The 22,073-nt window shown below is 39.6% G+C and overlaps 1 protein-coding gene across 6 annotated transcripts; it reads right to left on the reverse strand.

Moving 5' to 3' along the window:
* Positions 1-461: 461 nt before the first annotated feature.
* Positions 462-21,853, reverse strand: LOC108898932 (engulfment and cell motility protein 2). Of its 6 annotated transcripts, none has more exons than XM_018699075.2 (23): positions 21,646-21,853; positions 18,146-18,215; positions 17,719-17,816; positions 17,265-17,305; positions 15,746-15,818; positions 15,602-15,652; positions 14,133-14,302; positions 13,827-13,926; positions 13,226-13,377; positions 12,255-12,333; positions 9,855-9,890; positions 9,430-9,480; positions 8,484-8,606; positions 8,136-8,255; positions 7,928-8,032; positions 7,732-7,840; positions 7,444-7,580; positions 5,489-5,652; positions 5,074-5,186; positions 4,865-4,972; positions 4,668-4,750; positions 4,473-4,550; positions 462-3,850 (listed from the first exon to the last, which is right to left on the reverse strand). In XM_018699075.2, the coding sequence occupies exons 3-23, from the start codon at positions 17,794-17,796 to the stop codon at positions 3,650-3,652; spliced, it is 2,172 nt and encodes a 723-aa protein (XP_018554591.1). In that variant the 5' UTR covers positions 17,797-17,816; positions 18,146-18,215; positions 21,646-21,853; the 3' UTR covers positions 462-3,649. The 6 variants fall into 6 exon arrangements, with proteins under 6 accessions (XP_018554591.1, XP_018554593.1, XP_018554592.1 ...); XM_018699077.2 differs by having other exon boundaries at positions 13,232-13,377; positions 21,646-21,852; XM_018699076.2 differs by lacking the exon at positions 21,646-21,853 and adding an exon at positions 21,415-21,614.
* Between the last annotated feature and the right edge of the window lie 220 nt (positions 21,854-22,073).

Here is a 22,073-nt window from a genome sequence, read left to right on the forward strand (position 1 = left end):
GGCCGTACTTTAAGTTGGACTCCTGGTATTTCCCACTAAATGCAGCTTTGTTTTTCTTGACAGTCTTAGACTTTTCTGCTGTCTCATCATTGGGCCTTTTCCCCTTTTTATAGAAACTCTCCACAGATATTTGTTTTTTACTCACTTTAGCTAGTTAGCTGGCTAGTTTAACCTGTCGGGCATCACCACCATGACAGAGACAGGTGTGTGTCAAGCGGTATCAGGAGGCACAGACGGATGTGATGGGCAGAGAGTCCGGTCATTTTTCAAAATAAAACACTCCGCATGCTCCAATAGTCAATAACCTAAAATAATAGAAATTATTTCTTCTTTCTGTGCGGTCTGGTACCAAATGATCCACGGCCCGGTACCAGGCCTTCAGGTTATGTGGTTGAATAAATTACAGAATGAGTTTTTAATGCAAAATGTACCCACCAATAAAAACTGACTTTCGACAGTAATTAGACTTTGTATTTATTCACACAAAACATAATACATCTCCTTCAATAAGGCAACACAATACTGTATATACATACAATGATCTATATGTATACCATAGTTTATGTTGTTATCTCTCAGCTAACAACATGTCATTCTTCTACTATCACTAGCAAGTGTAAATAAATAGTTTAGCAAGTCATGTAAAAGAGTACAAGATGCGAAAACTTCAAGTCATACTGTTAGTACATCCAATGCAACAATCCTTTACTCACTGCTGTATTTTGTGGTTACTGATATATTTTAGTTGCAGTCGTTTTCTGAGAGCAGATTAAGTGTTCAGTGACTTACTGGAATATAAAGTAATCTTTTTAAGCAGTTAAAACCTTCAACATCAGTTAAAAATTGAACAGAAAAACATTATTTCAAAAAACAAATCTCAAATATATTCCTTTTCACAAAGAGCATTAACAGTAAGGGCAATTTTTATCATAACATTAACACTGACATCATCATTAGGTGCTGGCGTGGGTGTCATTCCTAAATGATATGAGGTGCATGTGGTGGGTACATGTGACTGATACTTTAAAAAATGTGAAAACATTTATTTCCAGTGTGAAACGTCCTTCTACAGTAACAAGCGTGTCGAATGTACTGTACAGAGTGATCCAAAGTGAAACTGTTATGTTCAATACCCATTCTCTTCACAGCTGATCAGATTGTACAATCATTTACAAAAATATAAATCTATTCTGCATTAACAAATGACAGCAGTGTTTAATACCAGATTACAAGTTGACAGGACATTAGGTGACATGAATTAAATACACAAAATGTTTAGAACCAATAACACTCTGGGAATAAAAAAAATGACATCAAGCAATAGTACTGTCATTTATACCAATGTACACAAAGCACACAACACTGTATGCTCACGTGAGCAGTACTATACTTCCCGATGCCAGCGGCCATGTCACTCAGATGTCTTTGACCTGCTTCCGTTCATTTGAGGGTTGTGCTTCTGGCACCTAAACTAAAAGAGGCCAACAGAGTTGCTGTCTTGTCCCTTTCAGCTCTGCTCTGCCTTGTGCACACTGCGATAAAAAGTCTGAAATCAACCCTCAAAACTGCTGATTAATTCAAACACCAGAGGCGTCAAACACTCTTGGAATGTGAAAGTAAGTTTGCTTTAAACAAAACCACTGTACCAAAGAAAAATAGCATCATAACTTGTTGCTATTATCTTTCCAAATATGGTAACACTTGAACCCAAACCCTATTTAGCATATCTAACCAGTATGTAAACAGTTTATAAATGGTTTAAAACACACTATAATATAGTTGTAGCAGACATAAAGCAAACCATGAATGAATGCATATATAATTATTTATATAAAGTACTTTCAAATATGCACATGTATACAGAACATGCACATGTCCATGTACAGAAGACACAATTTGTTAAAAGCCAATATATAATAAACTGTTAACTGCTGAAGATACACAGTACATCAAGTTTTCATTATCTGTCCTTATATCTGTTACAACCACATTATATTGCATTATACTTCATTATACTGCTCATAAATACTCATGATACCCAAAATATATAATGAGTGTATGACTGATAAGGCAATGCAGTGACTGTAATTCAACAAAAAAGGGTCAAATCTCTCATGATTTTTGATGTGTTAGATATCAGAGCTTTGACTCTGACTTCCAACATGGAACATTAAGTTTATTCCTTACATCTCTTAACATAAACAACACTCACTTAGTCTCACAATCTTCACACAAAAACACACACAGATACACACTCACAGACACATATGGTAGGGAGAGCACCCTCAAGACTTTGCACACATCACATACTTAAAACAGTTTCAATTCAATGGGATATATTTACTCACTCACTAACAGGCTGTGAAATGAATTAGTGTGAGCAGAGAAGTGAGAAACAATGTGAAGCAGCATGAATGCTGAGTAAACAGAAGCCATAATATACAGTATATAGTGTATATAAAGCAGTCTATTAAGTGACCAATTGATCGACAGAAAATTAACTGGCAAAAAATGCTGACAAGCACTTTGTTTGTGTCATTACTGAAGCAAAAAATGCCAAAAATCACAACAGCGCACTGCATATCTTTGGGTTTTGCAATAAAACATGCAATTTAAATACATTAACTTGAGCTCTGGGTAAATGTGATTGGGATTTTTCACCATTTTATAGGCTCAAGCTATTATTTTAGATAATTAACAATCTATTTTTTAGATTACTATCTGATTCAAAAGATTAATCAAATAATAGAGAAAGGGATACATCAATCTGTAGATTAATGTATCATTCATTTATTCTGTAGATTAATGTATCATTCATTTATTCTGTAGATTAATGTATCACAAAAATAATCATCAGTTGTAGCTCTATACTGTTCTGTCTGTATTATAGACATGATGACAGTGGCCAACAAACTGTGAGAAACCTACACCTTAAATGTTACATTTTTAGTCCTCTTTATCATTGAATTCCAGTACTACAATTTTGTTGAGCAGTTAGATACTCAACATCATCAGATATCTTAATATTAATGTGAGTATATGGGAAACAGGATATTGAACTAATTAGGGACACGGTCATTTAACCAGAAACATCATGTTCGATGCCCTGTGACATCAGCTATTCCTCCTTCTGAAGTGACCTTGAGCAAAACACAGACTGAATCTCGATTCATGATCCTGAGTGTATAAACTCACTCTCTGTGTGAAATTTCTGCGTATGTCCTTCATGTGTAGGGGCAGAGAGGATCAAAGTGAACGCAGCATTTAAACTGAAATGGTGGCTACTTCATTGTTTGTTACCATGACCACACACACGTCTTCACTGATAAATTCAGCCTCAAATTGACTAAAATTTGCTCCAATAATGTCTAATTTGCAGATTTGTACAGCTTTTTATCTAGATTCACCATCAGGCACTGTATTTTTTTAACTTTACAGGCAAGTAGTAAAGAATAGAGAATACAAATCAAGAAGTTGCCTGGAGACTGCACTGATAAATGAGATTCAATTACTGAATCTCTACCAGGCTCCAGGAGTGCACACATTTTCAGCCAAATTCATCAAAAGATCGAGTATAGTCATCCTTGATAAACACACACATGCAATGCAAACGCACACTCACAGACACACGCACACGCTCGCACACATCTCAGCTGTAGTTGTAGGTGAAGTTATACGAGCTAGGCTCCTTCGGCACGGGGGGTGGGGCCTCTGGGATTGTGATGTTCTCAAGGTCGAGGAGGCGGAGCTTCATCTCCATGCTGATGAGAGTATCTAGGTCACTGCGCGTCAGGTCACTGCCCATCTCTCTGCCCAGCAGCGCGCACAGCCCATCAGTCCAGATGCAGTACTGCTCCGAAAAAAACATCACACATACACACATACAGGAACATCCATGAAGGCTTGGAATAGGGCGTTAAACCTGTTAGTCACAGCAGGTGTGATGTGCTACAGTAATAATGCCAAACAAGTTGTATGTGCGTTAGTTGATTTGTATGCGTATTAGAATTATACAAATATCCAACAAATCTGCAGTTAAATTTGCATGGTTATGATGGAGCAGCTATTTGTTTTTGGGTGGATCATAACGATTTTTAAGTCCAAGACATTTTAATTAACGCGATATTAATAGTTTGGCCACTGGGGGGCAGCAGAACAAGCTGACAACACAACACTTAACATATTATGATCTTATAAAGCTGTTACACTTTGGCAAACAGTTGCCTATTTACGCAGATTATAGGCAGAGAGAAACACTGTCATTCAACTGAAGTGGTGTTTGTGGCTACTTGCTGAATGTGTAATATTCACTTTCTTTATGCTCTGATTTTAGTCTCTACCAACTCCTGAAACAAATCTCTGGCTTTTTAGCTGCTAACTGCTCCACTATGTTCAGCTAGTTGCTAACTTTGTTTATCCAGTGCTTGGCACTGAGCAGGTAGTGTGCAGTGGGTTCTTGGAGCTGAGCTTACCTCATATTTGTTGGGTGCAACAAAATTGAGCGTCTCATCGGGATCGTAGAGGACAGAGAAGGCTAACTCCAGCACCTCCTGAGAGAATCAAATGGGTAAGACAACATGCTTTTCCTACACTGAGTGACAGCAGAAAATGAGACTGCTAAGTGAGTACAATGACAATAAAATACACATGAAAATGAATGATGCTACCTTGTTTTGTTTCAGAGCACTTTTTTCTTTCATATGAGGGCAGTCCTTCCCGGTTACCACAGACTTAATATCTGATACGGGGACTACAAGGAATCCAAAAGGAAAAAAATGTGTGTAAAATCTGTTTGGGATAGTGTCATGGTATGTGTTCTAAAATATTTATTGTTGGAAGATGGAGAAACTGTTTGGTGTCTTACTCTTATCACTGAGGAGTTCAAAAGGCACTTCACCCTGAGGAGACTCATCAAGGTCCCCATAGTGCAGCACTTTGTGATTCAGTGAGAGTCTGCAGAACCAAAACTTCTCTACAGAACAGAAAGGGAACACAATGCTCAGCTGATAATCAACAGCAGCAGGGGTCCTTGAGCAGTAAAAGGAAAAGTGATTGTATTGACAGTGTATGTACCTTGCCGTCGGCGGTTCCCCAGCTTACGAAAGCAGCTCCCCTCGCACAGCCGGTTGAGCCGCTGTTGCTTGATGAGTTCTAAGATCTCAGGCTGAATTCTCTCCCGCAGCTCACTGCAGCACAAACACAGCTTGAGCAACAGGGTCAAACACGCAAGCACACATTTGTGTACAATACTACACTATTTACTATTACGGGGACAGAGCTGGGTGCAGATTTGAGAACCGAGCAGCAACGTAGTCTGTTGCTAAGAGAAGGGCAAAAGGCTGAAATTTTTAGTTGCTATGCAAGCTAACAGTCTACACATTTTGTCAAAACAACACTGCTGAGGACTGTGTGAAAATCTAGGAGTACTAAAAACGAGCACGTTAAGACTGTAACAGTAGAAACAGATGTAGTGTAGACACAGACGTACATGATAGGTGGAGACTGGAAGTCGTCCTGGCTCATTCTCTCCGACTGCCGCAGACGCAGGATCTCTGAATAGTTGAGGCCTCGCAGTTTGTTCTTCAGCTGGTCTAAAGATGACGGTTTCATCGCCAGGGCCCTGGTGATCTGCTCACGAACCACCTGCATCACCTGGTCAGGGTTAACGCACACACACACAAGGGCATGCGTGGAAGGAGTGAGAACAAGTGGTCACTTTTCCACATCTACCTGCACTGGGGTTTTTTTTGCCAACTGTGAAAATTATGTAATTTACAGAACCATTATTTTCCCATTTAGAAACTCGCCCTGCTGGCCGACATCTTTCCCCATCTGAAGACATCAATGTTTAAAATATATACTAAATGGTCTCAGTCTGCTCTGTAGTAATTGATTCTTGCTCACTTCAATGACTGTCTAGATAAGTAGCGCTTGATTTAAATGTGTTCATCTGGACAAAGTATCTTCAATTGAAACAGACAGCACTAAGAATGTAATTATCATGCATTATTTAATAAACCAAAAACCTCTCAGCTGTCTGCCTCAGTGGGCCACTCAGTCACACACAGCAGAAGAACACAGCGGCTGCAGTAGTTAGAGATGTGTGTAAACATTAATTCTGACACTGTTCACATTCATACTAAACCTCATCTGTACAGATGGTGGGTACTTAGGGTCAGCCACTGTAACCAAGCGACCGAAACTGTTCTTCATTTCAACAAATATACAAGTTAAATTTTTCATATGCTTTTCACATAAAAAATTCTTGACTAGATGTGCATGATGATATTCAGATTCTGCTTTTTATTGGAACTAATGAAATGCACCTTGTATAAAAATTTGAAAGAGGTAGTAGGAGTTGCTGATGTTGTGACACTCAAAGTTCAGTTATTTTTTTTTCAGTCTTCTTTTGAATTGGTTATGTAATTCATATCTTAACTAAAAATTTCAATAGGCATATTTGGTTCAGTAATGCAGTTTTAAAAATTCAGCACATTCATTTGGCAGTTTCTTTTGAAGAAGCCTGTGTTGTCCTCATTTCACCAGTCCTCTCTTTTTATATTCTTTCAAAGTTGTGAGCAGTGTCAGATGTAGCAAATACATGAGAGGATTTTATTCTAAAACAAGTTCAGCACTCTTTCTCAAGGTTGTCATGTCCATTGCTGTAGAATATAAAGCAGCTTAAAATTGCAATTTTTGCTTAATCAACATTCAATAACCCATAATGACAAAGTGAAAACATGCTTTAGAATTTCTTTTATTTTTATTTTGAAAAGACTAGAGTATTCAGATCTTTAAATTAGTGCTTTGTAAAAGCACCTTCAATAGCAATTACAACTTTGCACCACCTTGGCTAAATCTCTACAAATTTCAGGTCTGGATTTGGGGAGTTTATCCCAGTCTTCTGGGCAGATCCTCTAATGATCCATCAGACTTAACTGTCAGGTCTCTCCACAGATGCTGACATGGTCGATTTCCAGCAGCTTCTTCCATCTCTGCAGAGGACTTCTGAAAGTCTGTTAGAGAGACTGTTGGGTTCTTGGTCACCTCCCTGACCAAGGCCCTACTCACCCGATTACTCAGTTTGCCCAACTCTAGGTTCCAAAGGTTCCATTTCACAATTATTGAGGCCACTGTGCTCCTGGGAACACTCAAAGCTGAAGCAACGGTTTTATATGTTTGTTCTGATCTATGCTTCATCACAATTTTATCACTGAGGAGAGTTTCTTGGACTCTGTGGCTTGGTTTTTGTCCTGACATGCTGCTTGATTTGCAGATATTAGTGACACTATGTCTAGTCAATCCAATTATCCACTAGTGAAACCTCCAGTCAAGTCTGAATAAAATTAAGAATTCTACAGCAAAGGGCCTGACTGCTTTTGTAAATGAGACATTTCAGTTTTTGATTTTTGAAAAAATGTCCAAAAACATTTAATCTCAGACCTTGTTGAAGTCCTCAGCTGTGGCTCTCATCTCCTTCCAGGTTTTATTAAGCAGCTGGATACAGACACAGAAGAACTCCTCCCATGCCCGGTCATGGGTAAAGAACATGGGGTGGTAGTCATTGCAGCCCTCGTTAGCTACACAGAAGAGAACATTTCACTTATAAAATGAAATCATTGGTGTGACAGAAGAATTCTGCCTCTCTCTTACACTATCTGAGCTGATAACTCATCTCTGATTAATAAAAGTACAACAGCTGCAACTCCTGTTAAATAAAGATCTACTTACGCAACTCTCCAACCTGGAGAATCTCGCACAACATTCGAGTGAGTTCGATGGCACACCGGCCAAAGGGACATTCGTGCTTGTCCTCTCGGCTGCTGTTCTCCAGGACAATCTGTCACGAGTAAGGAGACATGTCAGGTGTGGCTGACTTCTTTGCCTTTGTGAGCTGAGCAAAGTCATGCCTGAGGCCAAAACTAACCCTGATGTATGTGTCCTGGTGAACTTTAGCCAGGTACAGCATGTTGTCCAGAGCCAGCATCCCCGGAGGAGTCTGGGTGAAATCCATGGCCGGGTTCACATGGTTCTGCATTTGAAACAGGGATAGCATGAGCAAGGAGAGAATAAAGCAGTTTGAAAACATTTAACGGTTTCTATTTAAATCAATTTATACAGCCAGTTTTACTCACAGTGAAACCTAGCATCTTGTAGTCCTTGGTGTACATCGCCTTTCTCTTCTCTGTGCCAGTGGGGTCATTTTCTCCATCGAAGGCGATCCTACGCAGCTCAAAAATAATATCTCTCTGGGCCTGAGCCACAGCAAGACGACATGTTATCAGCATAAATGGTAAAAACATTTACAATTACAGCAGAGAAACAATAAGGAAAACCAAAAGAAAAATAGGTGAATCAGCAGATGACAGAACCTAATTTTGACAGTGATATTAGTTATAAATCTGCATCTGCAGGAATCAGTCTTAACAGAATTACGTAGCATCAAGAAAATGAATACAAAAAATAATTATTCAAATCTTTACCTGGTCATTAGGATCCATTTTGGTCATCATTCGTTCTTCTAAAAGGTTAAAGGTCAACACCTGCAGGACATACAGCTGATGTGCCATTTCTGCTTTGATTGGTCGATTTCCTCTTATAACGTGCTGGAAAAGAAGAACCTGGAGTTAGGAGCAGGAATCTCTACACAGGCTGCAATTTGCGCACCAATAATAGCACATTAAACCACACAGCACAAAACAAACCCACCACTGAAAAATTCTCCCTTGAAATAATAATAATATGAGCATCTGCAAGGTTTGGAAAAATCACCTGAGGATTCAAGACAGAAATGCTTGCCATTTTATGGACTGACTACACTCAATGCAAAATAATAAAAATAATTTTAAAATAAGTGTAACAAGTGATAACACAGACACTGCGAGCATCCAGCAGGTCTCATTCAACAGTCCATCAGAGCATGCATTACTGGGGCACCTCCAGGGCTGTTTTCCTTGCTCCAGGAGGCAGGAGCGCAGCGTCTTCCTCACTGACACTTGCAGCCAGTTCAGCCTCCCACCTCCAGATGAGTCGGTGCCAAAAGGAATCATTTTCAGAACAGATTTTGTTCCACTTCAAGGACTTCATGCCATATCACATTGGCTGGTTCTGTGTCACAGCTCTCAGAGCAAGTACATCTTTTTCACTTTCTGAACTGCTTGTCTCAGGCCCCCAGTGACCACCAAACCCAACAGAGGATAGTTTCTCAAGATTGAGCAGAAATATTTAAGGTTTTCCAAGATTTAAAATTTTCAAAGATTTTAAATTGGCTAGTTTCAAACACAATGTCTGCTCAAATTCTGTGTTCACAGCTGTATACTTCACAGCTGTGTGGAAGTTTCATAGCCAGTGGAACAGCGCATTAACTCTTATGTGCGGCTGAATTCATCAGCAACGCTTTGTTTTCTGCATTTCAGACTTGATACTCACATTGAGGATGATGGATCGCAGGTGTTTCTGGGCCAAAGTGCTTGCCATTTCCTGAGTGTGAGAGACAGAACAATGCAACTCACAAGTCAAATGAGGGAAGATGTTTTACTAAATTGCAAACTTTACTCAAATCTACCGACAGAAAATAGGAATATATAACAATTGCTGAAATGCAGCAAAACACTATATTTGCATCTCTGCTTCGAACCATTTGCCCTCTGCAATTTCTGTAAAAACATGACAACATGGTCTAACTTCAATAAGCCAACACAGTCTGTCTGCTGCTGCAGCAAGCTATGGTTCTATCTTAATCTGCATGGATTACGCAGTGGTTTTTCATGGCACAGAAAGAGCCAGAGAGTGAAGGAGGAGAAGAGCTGTGGGGTGGAGAGGATGGTATGAGATGCTGAGGGATGTGTACTCACAGTGAGGTGCTGCTCCAGTGGGTTAGTATATTCCTCCTACAGGTTGAAGGGGGGGAGGAGGGACGTGGGTGTAACAGTGATGGAAACAAAGAGTGCACACACGGACCATGAGATACAGGGATACATCACCGGCACAGCATGCAACAGAAAAAGGACATGACAAAGAGTTTCAAACAGGAACATCAGGCAGTCACTACATATAGCTGACTCAAAAACCTTGCATGCCTTGCACATTTGACAACCACATGTTTAATGGTTTGTCCAACTTGGTTTGGAAGAATTTCAGAAACCTAAGGGCTGTAAAATTTTACTAACCCACATAGGAAAAGGTGATCTTTAAACTAACATTTATGCATGACAATCATTGTGATGTCCCGGGAGCAGAGTGACTAAAGTGATGGTACGACTTATTAGACTGTTGTTCTACTGCTACACTGCTGCCTGAATTACTGCACAATTTTAAAACAAGTCACTTGAGAAGAAGAAAAATATCCATGAATGTAAATTTTACAGAAAAACTCAAATGTATTTAATGAGCTGTAAACTGACTATTAGTACTGTTAGTTATTTATTCAACAGTGCCAGTCACATACGGTAAGAGCTGTTTGCCCCTCTGCTAAATTTATCTCACTAGAGTTGACTCAGTTCGCCCTCCAGTGGTCAATAACAGCAGCTGAAGATTAACGCATTTTCAAGGTCAACCATCCCTTTAACATGGATGGTTACAATGGAATTTTAGATTGAAAATACTTTTAATATACAATTTTTTTTGCTTCAATTTGATCTGAATGTAACGTCAAGTGGTGAAGCAAAGACACCTTTCACGGTGAATAAGAATGACACCTCAACACATCACTATCTCATCCACTTTATGTTGTTGATTTATGACATTTTACAGCACTAAAGTGATTACCACAGAGAAGTTTGATAAAGGTGTTGGAACCAAGTATTACAAAATGAGCATCCCATATAGGCAATATGCTTAAGCTATTTACTTTATTGTTTTAATTTAAGTGTTGCATTTTGCTTGAGAAAAAGATCTATAATATTCATGTAAAAATGTAATCTTTTTAATTTGGTATAAATGTCTGCTGTTTTATTTTATATTTAAATCAAACTTAAAGATATTTATCAGACTGCTGCAAAGTTTTTACTGTTTTACCTGCAGGATGCAATTACAGAACTTCTACTGTGTAATGTTTTTACCCTCCGTGTTTTTCTCCAATTCAATTCTGAAGATATTATTTCTTCCACTAAGTATACAGTACAGCAGCAGAGTGGCTTTGTAACAGAACTGTGTCAAAAGATGTATTCAGTTGTAAAAAGAGCGTTTTACATTAGCATTAACTAACAAATCACATCTAGTTAATTATATCGTCTTTGAGATACTAATCACACAAGGACATAACAGTGCATGAGACAGGATGATGCACTGCAGTATGCTAGTACACCACTGTATGTGAGCTGGGATAAAAGTTAATCTTTGCAGAGTGAGCAGAGCACAGGAAAACAAGACATTAGTGATCAGTAACATACTGGACAGACATCCAAAAAGCACTCTCTCCCTTAGTTTTTGTACATTTGTCTGTGCTTCAAGGACATTTCAGATTCAGAATTCATCAGTTTCTTTTTGTATGAATCACTTAAATCAAGATGAAAGAAAGATTAAATATTAGTGTGAATATAAAATGTAAATAATTGTAACAGTCAACGTCACGTTACTGAATGACATGTCTTTGTATATTTGGATGCATCTTAATTATGTTTTACGTCTTTTCAGTCTACACTGCTAACAAAGCTAGGTTTTTAGCAATCTCTTATTGGAAATTATTTGATATACCACTGAATGGCATCGTCCAATCCTCCACTTTGATGGAAATAAGCACTTTTCATTGAATTTAGCCTAAAAATAAATCCTTAATCACTGTGTTGTGCTTAGATCCCCTCAGAACTCTTTGTCTATTTGACACAAACCATCATCCTTCAGTTACAGCTGGATGGCTGGTCTATCTCACTAAGCTATTCTTAAATAACTGCAGCATAACAAATGTGCAAACCTCAAAGGAAGGTGAGTACTATTTTGAGAGAGTGTGTCATTACAGCAATGACTGTCAGACAGAATCCACAACATGACAGCTGGCAGACAGACGTCTATTTATGAGATTAGCCTAAACTAACCTACTGCTGCAAACATGAGCAACCAGACCGAGGCAGCTCTCTGATATCGAAAATACATACGACTATTATGAATAAATGTCAGTCTATTATGCATGGGTGGCTTTTTTTGGAGCGTAATATGAGGATGGAACATTATTAGTATTCCAGTTATGTCTATCTATTATGTGTATTCAGTCCTTCTCTCTAATTCACCGCACTGTGCTGCAACTGCTGTTCACTGACCTGTCGTCTGTCCTCTGGTGCCTTCAGGAAGAGAGCATTGATGAGGGCGATGGCATAGGTCTGGATCTCCTGGTTTGACCTGAAGAATTATCCAGCATCGTGACAACCAGTTAGAAGCATCTAGCTCCACCAATCTCCACACAGAGTTCAAACTACAGGCTAACAACTATATTATTATTAACCTTACTCTTATCGCTATCACTACCAATAACTGAGGTGGGTACAGGATTTTTAGCAGCCATTCTTACATACCAACAACTCTGAATAATTCTTATTATTAATATTATTAATTCTAACCTCATCTAAAAAGACCAAAACTGACAATGAACTGATCATACGAACAAGTAATAACTGAGTGGGTGAAACCTAATAGAGCTTATTTTTCTGTGCTGCAGATCTCCATCTTTGCCCAAGAACTATAATAAACATATCAGTGAGACACACTGTTGCTCTGGATGACATGTTCCATGATTATGATCAATTTGGGAATTTTTATTTCATCTGATTTGATACTAATAATCAGTGTATGTTAATCCCACCTACAGTGTCCTGCTGCTGTAAATACGCACCAGAGTAGTTAATGTGTATTAATCCGCTGCTGAAAGCAGTCCCTAACAAATGCACTATTTACTACTGTCTGAGTGACATCTGCTGAAAACTGCAGTGCCCAGCTGGAAATGTCAAACATGAAATGTACATGTCAATGTTTTTGAGATTTACATTTCAGTAGGAAATAATAGGCTCAGGGCTGAGAGCCACAAACAGGAGAGAGAAGCAGAGAGATAGAATAACACATTGTTGGTTTTGGTCTTTTCATTGGGTTTGTTGACAACATGACAAAAAAATTGACTGGGGTCATCTAAGCATCCTGAAGGCACCCTTTCATAAGTTAGTCTACACTGCTACATTCACTCCTCTGTACCCCCCCATATCAGAGTGCTGGAAGCCCCTGTGCATGTGTGTGTGCTCACACTTGCAGGTGCCCGATGAGCTGTCCCACGGTGATTTCCTGGGCCACCCTATGGTAGAGGCTGTGGCTGTTGAGGACCATGCTCTCCAGGATGGCAAGAGAACGCTGCAGGATGGACACATCCACCATTGGCTGGTTCACATAGCCTGCAATCTGAGTGTGGACAGAGAAGAAGCAACATGGACATAACTCAGAATCTTAAATATGTTAACTGTGCATTTCTGGCCTTGTTAAGTGTTTGTGTCGACCTGATATGAGCTTTTAAGATCCTTAAAAGCTAAAAAGTTAAAAGATAGACTCTCTTTTCCCAAAGAAAAAGTTAATTTGTCTGTAAAAGAAAACTAAATGAAAAGTTCAGTAAGTCTCCCCTGAGTGAGTGTCAAAGCCACACTGAAGTTTTCAGAAGAAAAGCAGCCACATACACACTGAAGGAACTCTAATAGTGCGAGCAGTTGCCAGGCAACAGCACCCACTCATTTCCGGCATGTAGGAAAAAGGAAGGTCAAGTAATTAAATAAAAGTGTGTGTGAATAAAATGGAATGAAAAGACAGACCTTGAAATTTTAAACGGAGGAGATTTGCTCTTTTGTTGGAGAAGTTACCTGTTTGATGAAGGAGAGTGAGATAAGGTCCCAGGACACAATGCCATGATCCATTAGCTCCAGGAAGGCAGTGAGCGTGAAGGCTAACATTTCACCAAAGCTGAAGGAAGTAAAGAGCAATCAGTACAGGCCTTTTCACATCATCTGACCTGTTCCAACTTAAAGGAACATGTTAAAAGAAGTAAAATCAAGGCTAATTTAACCCTGGGCTCAAAAGCACAGACTTCACTGTTTCCATAGTAGATGAAAGTTTAGTCTACGTATAAATATTGTATACTGTCACGTGTAAACAAAAACTGTGCTCACTGAGTGCCACTCTCTACAAGACGTGCCAGTGTCCCAATGCCTTCCATATTGATGAACTCTGTGGCAAAAGTTGGGTCCGCAGACAGCTTGGCGAGCTCTTTTAGAGCCTCAAGGCGAGCGTCGATACCGTGGGACTGGATCCTCTCCAAGAGCTGACGAGCAGCACGAGCCTGTCAGCCAGAAAAAAACATCACCTTCATGATAGGTTTACCACTGAATTATGAGTTTAAGACCATGCCTCAGGTCAGAGGTACCTATGAAAGGTTTGTTGGTTTCGTGTGTTTGAACACTGATGGACTGTCACCATATATTTTCAGTGACAAGTTGCTATAATGATTAAGTGCTGACTGTCTATCATAAAACATCAAAACATGCACAACCACATTAACTATAGGTCAGATAGGTTAGAGTCTGTGTCTCTTGCCCAATTTGACAGCCATGTTACAAAATTCCCAGATCTCAGCAATGTACTTGTTGAGTAAAATGCTGTTAGTAAGTATAGCAATGATGGCCAAAATGACAAAAATAAGACTTGTAATAAATAGCAATGCCCATAGCATTTTGGTGGCACTTTTGGTGTTAGAGGTGTGAGGTGCACCCAGAATGCAATTGGAAGCAGTGTGGGATTAGAAAGAATATATTATCATACATTATCATTAAGAGTGTTAGAGGCTTCTGCTGCCAGCCGTGACAAATCACATCAAGTCGCCTCATCCTTTTAAAAGCAGTGCTCTCCCACCAGAATGTACTGACACTTTGCTTAAGTAGTCTAGATCAGCATGCCCTAAAAGAAAACTTACAAGACCTTGGCTGAATTCACATTTTTACAGGCACAAAAATCTGACATGGACCCGCACAAAAACAGTGGTATCCTTCATGTGTGCAAACTTTTTGTAGCTCCTACATATAATTGAGCAAGAGCCAACATACACACCAGTTACTCAGTATACTAAGAACTGCCTGTTACCTTTTTGTTTTAAAGGTGCTATATGCAAGTTTTTGCTGTCGCTACATAGCTAGCATTAGCATTAACTGCTGTTTACTTGCAAAGAACTTCAGCCATCATTGTGTTTATAAGACAAGAGGTCATAGTACATCCTGTGATGCGCTACTTCTTCGTCCTCTCAGGTTGCACTGAGGACAGACTAGACACTACAGTGTCTCACTTTCAGAAAGTGGTATTATGAGAGGACAGGCCAGGGCCAGCTGGTTAGCACACTAACTTCAGTAGAAAAAAAGTGACAGAAATTGAAGAAAAACAGTTAAAAAAGATGTTGCTTTCCACTGTTGGTGACAGCTCTTGGAGAATAAAAGAATGGCATTTGATGCTGAACTCACGACAAATAATTAAGACTAATAAGTAAACATAGCTATAACAGAAACTTACATATAGCTCCTTTAAGGAAATTAAAATTTCAAAACTTCCTAATGAAAAACACAACTGGGTAGGAATATGACGGGTCACTCACAGGTGAAATGGCTAATCGAAGGATGGTCCCATTTTTGATTTCACCGCGGCTCTGAAAGATAATAAAGGAGAAACTTTGGCACAAGTTCAACAGTGATTTACAAGGTCACTGACACAAGGCTAGGAAGAAAACAATGAAGCTCACCTGCTCAGTGATATAAAGCTGAGGACCATCAGCATAACGTAGAGCAAACTGCTCTGAGCCTGACAAGGACCAGCTGAGGACAAGGACAGAGAGAAAAGTAAAATTAATTAGTTAGATACCTACCACACAATCAGAACAACATAATGCAGGGATGTTATAATGCAGCACACTCTAGTATTCATGAACAAAAGGTTGCTGAAAGTCAGCTTGTTCCCTCTAGCAGTTGTATTTACACGAGTGGCAAACTGGGAGATTGTGGAGGAGAATTACTCAGTGGGTGTTAACAGTAAAGTGCAAAGAATTTACAGTTTCAAAAGGAAATATGGAAAAGGGAGGAAGTGCAGTGGGCAGATACAGCACAGGCAAGAGGTGGATGGGTGAGATCAAAATCTGCAGTATTCATCAGCACAGTACAAGACAAAAGAGGGAAAATAAAACACAAAGATTAACAGTGAAGCCCAAAAGCACAGGCTAAAACACAAGGAGAAATGATGACAGATAAAAGAGAAAACAGTAAGAATGGTTATGTAAGGTATCAACAGTACGGTCTTATCTCGGTGTATGAGCCACTCAAGTGCTGTGATAAAACTGGAATCTACACAGCAGCACTGACTGTGAATGGACTGGGTATCACAAGTTTAACAGCTGCCATTCTCAGATTCAATTTTATTTTTTCAGTCTTGCATCACAGACGTTTACATGTTTTATTGCAAGGTAACACACTTAATGTAACAAGAAAGGAATCACAGACATTTTGAGTCATTACGCAACAAAACCCTCAGTCTGTCAAAAGCACAGAACGCTCATTTTGCTTTTGACTCAGAATTAAAACAGAAGTGAAACATTTTTTCTCTCTGGGCATGCTGTTGTCTCGCCAAAACCAGCAGGCAAGCTCAGCCACAGGTCCCGGAAAAGGTTAGCTTTTATCATGAATAAACAAGTTAGACAGGTTGTTATCTACTATACCAGTGGTTAAGAGAGTTACTTGAGTGTTCTTCTGTCAGAGCAATTTTGTGTAGCGATTTCCCTGTTTCTTACGACGACCAACTGAGTCAATACATAGAGCAGATAAATCACAGTCAACACTGGACATCATCTTCAGTGAAGCCAAAGAGAAAAGTTTTGAACAAAGAAGCAAAAAATCTCCAAATTATGACGTACATGCAGCCATTTATTTCAATAGTGGCCTTTTTACAGTAGCTATGCAGAACAAACTAATGTCACTTAAACTTGCACAATTTGTAAGTATGTGGTAATGATATGCTAATGTGCTAATCTGTTAATCTGTTAATCTATCCACCCAAACCACCGCAATAACCAAATGAGTTGCATTTATAGCTGATTCTAAAATTTTCTCTAGATTAAACCTCTTTTATCCTTTGGGTGAAATGCAGAGGAAGACCAAAGACCGTAACACTGCAATTTTGACAGTTATCAGTCATTTGGTGATCAAACAGGAAGTCAGAGACAATAAAAGAATCATCAGGAAAATGTAAGAATATGGAGGAGTAATGCTCACCCATCACATACTTCCCGTATTATTGAGGACAAGGGTCTTTTCTGCAGACAGAGAAAAAAAAAACATTGCAATGACGCTAAATTACAATATTCAATGGCTGAAATGAAAACATTAATTATGACTACTCACACTGCCATGTTTGATTAATATGTCGGCACTGACAGCTTGCCGCAAGAGCATTATACTTTTAAAAAGCTAAATCACATTTCTTAAATTCATTACTCATGATGAGTTATTTGTTGTGACAACCACTGCAGGTACTTCCCGGTATTCTGCATAACTAAAACACATCTTAGCATTACTCATGTCTTTCGCATTCAAAACAAATTAACGCTATGCATAATTTCACCCTTTAACAACCAAATTACTTTGTAAAGGTTTGCAGCCAGAAGAAGTTGAGTCACTGGAGGCAAATCAGAGATGTATTTAATGTCATGTTTTATCAAACGCACACCTGGTCCATCTCTATGAGCTGAGCGTTAGCACCCGGCCATTCAATGGCCACCTTCACAATGTCAGCTGGGGGTGGCATAGCTGCGTTATCGTGGCACCCTGAAGACAGAGAAAAGGCATTTGTTTTAATCTGATACATCTTCATCCACTGCACAGTATTTGGGTTCATAACAGCAGTTGTTAAAAGTTTTTTTTACTTCTCTTATTCACTGAATTACATTTAAATGTGACTCTGGAAGTAAACACCATTAAATTGATAAATGAAACATGTTTGATAACTTACCTATTCACAATGTATTATTAATTTTGTTGTTTTAAGTCAGCGCTGTTTTTGTTCTATGCTCCTACCATATGTCAAAATGTTGAGTTTTGGGTCGACTGATTATTGATTAACTTCAGATTTATAAAAACCAGAAGTTATACATCACCTAATGGAGAAGTGTTGAGGGGGTCAATCACTCTCACAGCTCTGCTGTATAAACCACTGTGTCAGCTCCCCTGTGAACACACAAACCCACACAGTGGTCATGCCACTTCAAGACTTTCCTTTCCTCAAAGCCCAAAAGCTCAGTTTGCTGCATCCCTGCACTGTCTCTCCTCTGAACTGAATCTGTCAGCGAAGGAATCAATAAGCATGACTTTTTTACAAAAACCACCCACAGACACACACACGCATACACACACACACCAGCACATACTGTGTATATATCTTGACAAGGTCAAGCCTTCTGCCTACTGGGCTCTGGGTCGGCTGTGTATTGATGCCCTAGACATTATTGTTTTGCACTTCATTGCTAATAAAGAACCCAAACATCTTTACACTCAGTTTGTGTTAAACCCATCTCTACAAACTTTTCTGATATTTCACTTGCAAGTGTTAGTGAGCCAATTGTGGAGGCAACTTAAAGCAGCTTGTATTTCTGTTGTGGAGCAACACAAAGGCAAACACAACTCTTTCATGGCTGGACTTGTCAGAAAATAACAGTGAAGCCCAACTGACACATCATCCTGGCTGACATTATCAGAACATTTTACCTTATCTTATACATATCATATTTTTGTCCATTAATATACAAGGGACTGCAGTACAGAAATAAGAAAGGCATGTCTGAGATAATTAGAAACTGTTTTGTCATCACATAGTTTGTGAAAACAAACAATTCAAATTACACTGTTTTTATGACTCTTACGTAGATCGCATATTTACAGTACAGCAAAAGCACACTATTATATACCCAGAAACATCTCCAGCTCATTTTGTTGGGCCTCATCTTTAACACTTAATTTAACTGGAGCTCTGACGCTTATTAAACTTATTTCATTATTTGCAATGACTACTCTGAAAAACAAGAGCAAGGACAACACAGCAGGGACCAGTCTGTGGCAGGAGAAAGAGAGAAAGCTGTCTGACAGACTCTGCTGGTAACTGAAGGAAGGAGGTAAAGAAGAAAAAGACACCACTGTTCTCCAAATGGCTCTTTGCAGTCAGGGTGCTTTCACCTTGTATGGCCTACAGCTGCTCATTTGAAAAGAAGTCTTAATCATTAGCAAACTATTCTAGGTAAAACAAACAGCATGAACCAAAGACTTCTTCTTGTCTTCCCTGGAGATTTAAAAAGTAGTGCATCATAGTGCATTTCCAGCACTGCAGCACAGTCTTTCTGAGGAGTTTGTCTGGCTCTATAAATCTATTCTTTTGAGAAAACAACATCAGTTGTCAGTGTATCACTGCATTGGCAGACGCCGGCTCCTCACGATGAAAACATCTCAAAGTTGAAATAAAAATTTAAGCTGTAGTATGAATAATAAGCATGCCTGACTCCTTTCATCTCTACAGCTTTGAACTACAGGATCACTGAACTGTATTCTCCACATAATTTGTCACAACAGAGCTTAACAGACTGAGATCGGGCGATATGTATGTGTTTAACATCAACTTCAACAAATTAAGTTGGACCTGCAAATGACAGAGTCAGAATGAAAACTGCCACTTAAATTCAGTTTCCAACCAGCCATCTGATGGAGTGGAATGCACCGCCTCCACATCTTCAAGCAGACTCTCCATCACATCACATTATGTGTGATCTCTGATCCTGAACTGCTGAAAAGTTCTCCACAAGTTCTGGTACATATTTGCAATTTTCAGCACTGACAATTGGCTGAAGATTCACAGAATGTTACAGCAGGGACCAGTCTCTGGCAACAGTCTCATACTCATCTTCTTATCTATGCAGCTCACTTATTTGACTGAGGGGCTGGACAGTATGTCAATATTATCTCACAGCATATAGAACTACTGGAGGTTTTTTGTATATAATGACTATGAAACATAATTATCTACGTCTTAAAGACTGCAAAAGGTTTTTTTTTTTTTTTTTTTTACATTAGATTCATGACAAATCTTAGAATAAAGCTGAAAATTACAGTTTGACTCCTCATCATCACCACACAGTCAAATGTAATGAACATGACTTAACAGTTAAATAGGTGCTATTTGAACACATATCACTGTATGTATCAAAAGATGCCTGGTAAATATTGCAATACTGAGATATATTTTGTACTGCCATCTTAACAGCAAGCCCTGTGACAGACTGGTGATCTGTCCAGGGTGTTGATCAATTATGGCACAGCTTAATTTAGGTTACCTAGTAAGTAACACAAGTGAGCCAGCATGCAAAGCACACCACAAATGCAAACTGTTGTTATTAATTACACCTGTCATAACTTTATATACAGTCTACGGTCACAACACACGCAGTTAAAGGGGTCCTACTGTACTGCCTTACATTATAAAGCTGTCTGTTTTTGTGGTGGCTGCAGTGTGGAACAGAGATGCATGCTGATGACAAAGTGAAGTGATGGGAACTGTTTTCTGTCCTTAACACTCTTTCTACAGTCCTGCGGTGGTAGCATAGCAACAGCTGCTAAGGATCTGAAGGCTGAAAAGGAAATCCCACAGTGTGGTCAGAGCTTCTTTTCTTTACACAGAGACCCCCCAACTTCATGTGCCCCCCACCGGCTACTTTTCACCGCGACCCGGATGTTTCTGACGCCATTTTACTATTCTTATAATGTGGTCTGGTAGCTTCTGTCGGGGCTGGTTCAAATAAAAGATGCACACATGTAGGCTGTGAAGCGCCCAACTTTTATGATAGCTAGTTAGCTTGTTGCACATGCGGAGTGGCGCCCCCTCTGGTGATGCTTATTATGAGATGACTGCTCCATTAGTGGAGAAAAAACAACTTTAGCAATTATCCTTTAGCACCTTCACATAAAAACATATTTCATGAGGACACATTTACAGTTTCTCTGAACATGAAAAGCGACACCAGCCACCCTGCCGTGTGTTTGGAGATGGACCGTTTGCTGTTGGCATGATCCGTTAACGTTAGCTATCATCTCACGGACGTACCATTGATACCATCAGCACACGCCTCTCCTATAAGAAGCGTTACACCTAACTTAATAACACGCGTAAGGCCTGATTATTGGTTATCGATCAGGCTGGACAGAAGCTATGGTAAACAGAGGAGGCTTGAACACTGATGCGGCGACGGCTGCGTTTGCAACCTTGTGATCTCTTAACGAAATCAATCACAACTCCTGATAACGTCGGTGTTATCAAACAGCGGCTAACACAGACAGCATTACCTCTGTCTATCCTCAAAGTAACACTAAACATCAAACTCAGTACCAGCGTTATTCCTCAAAAGGCGGCTAATGTTTTTTTTTCAGTCATCCAGCTCAGTCCCTGTCTGCTCCTCCATTGCGGTCATGATTCAGCCTCTCTCTCCCTCTCTATCTCCCTCCCTCTCGCTTCCTCTCTTTCTGTCGGCGGCCGTTCACATGATGCCCTGATCTTTCTTCTCTGAAGATTTTTCTCAAGGCTACTTAGCTGCTAATGTCGACGCTCGGCGTTACTCACCCTGTGACTGGGCCATCGATGATGCTCTCAGTCTCCCTCCCTCTCTCTCTTCAGTCAAATACTTTTGGAAAGGAGACACATTTCCACGCCTTGTGGGCGGGACTCGATGTAAATGTCACCGTCTGCAAACGAGGCAGACGCTTCATCTCCATCATCTGTGCACACTCAAACTGACATCTTCCTCTAATGTAGCCCGGTACAGTACCTAGGACAGGACATCACTCCCTCTGCACTCATTGGTCATTATCTTCAACAGGGGGTGTATAAGTGAGTTCCCTAATTCATGGCTTAAATAGACATCCAATATACAGATATAGTTGCCCATATGCCTCATTTAACTACGTCTTACTTTTCTCTCTAAGTGGTTTGTAGCATCCGAGCCCAAACCAAGAAAAACTGAAGCTTAGAAAATCACTAAATAAGATGTC

The sequence above is a fragment of the Lates calcarifer genome, linkage group LG12, assembly GCF_001640805.2.
Source record: "Lates calcarifer isolate ASB-BC8 linkage group LG12, TLL_Latcal_v3, whole genome shotgun sequence".
In the NCBI taxonomy this organism is placed as follows: domain Eukaryota; kingdom Metazoa; phylum Chordata; class Actinopteri; family Centropomidae; genus Lates; species Lates calcarifer.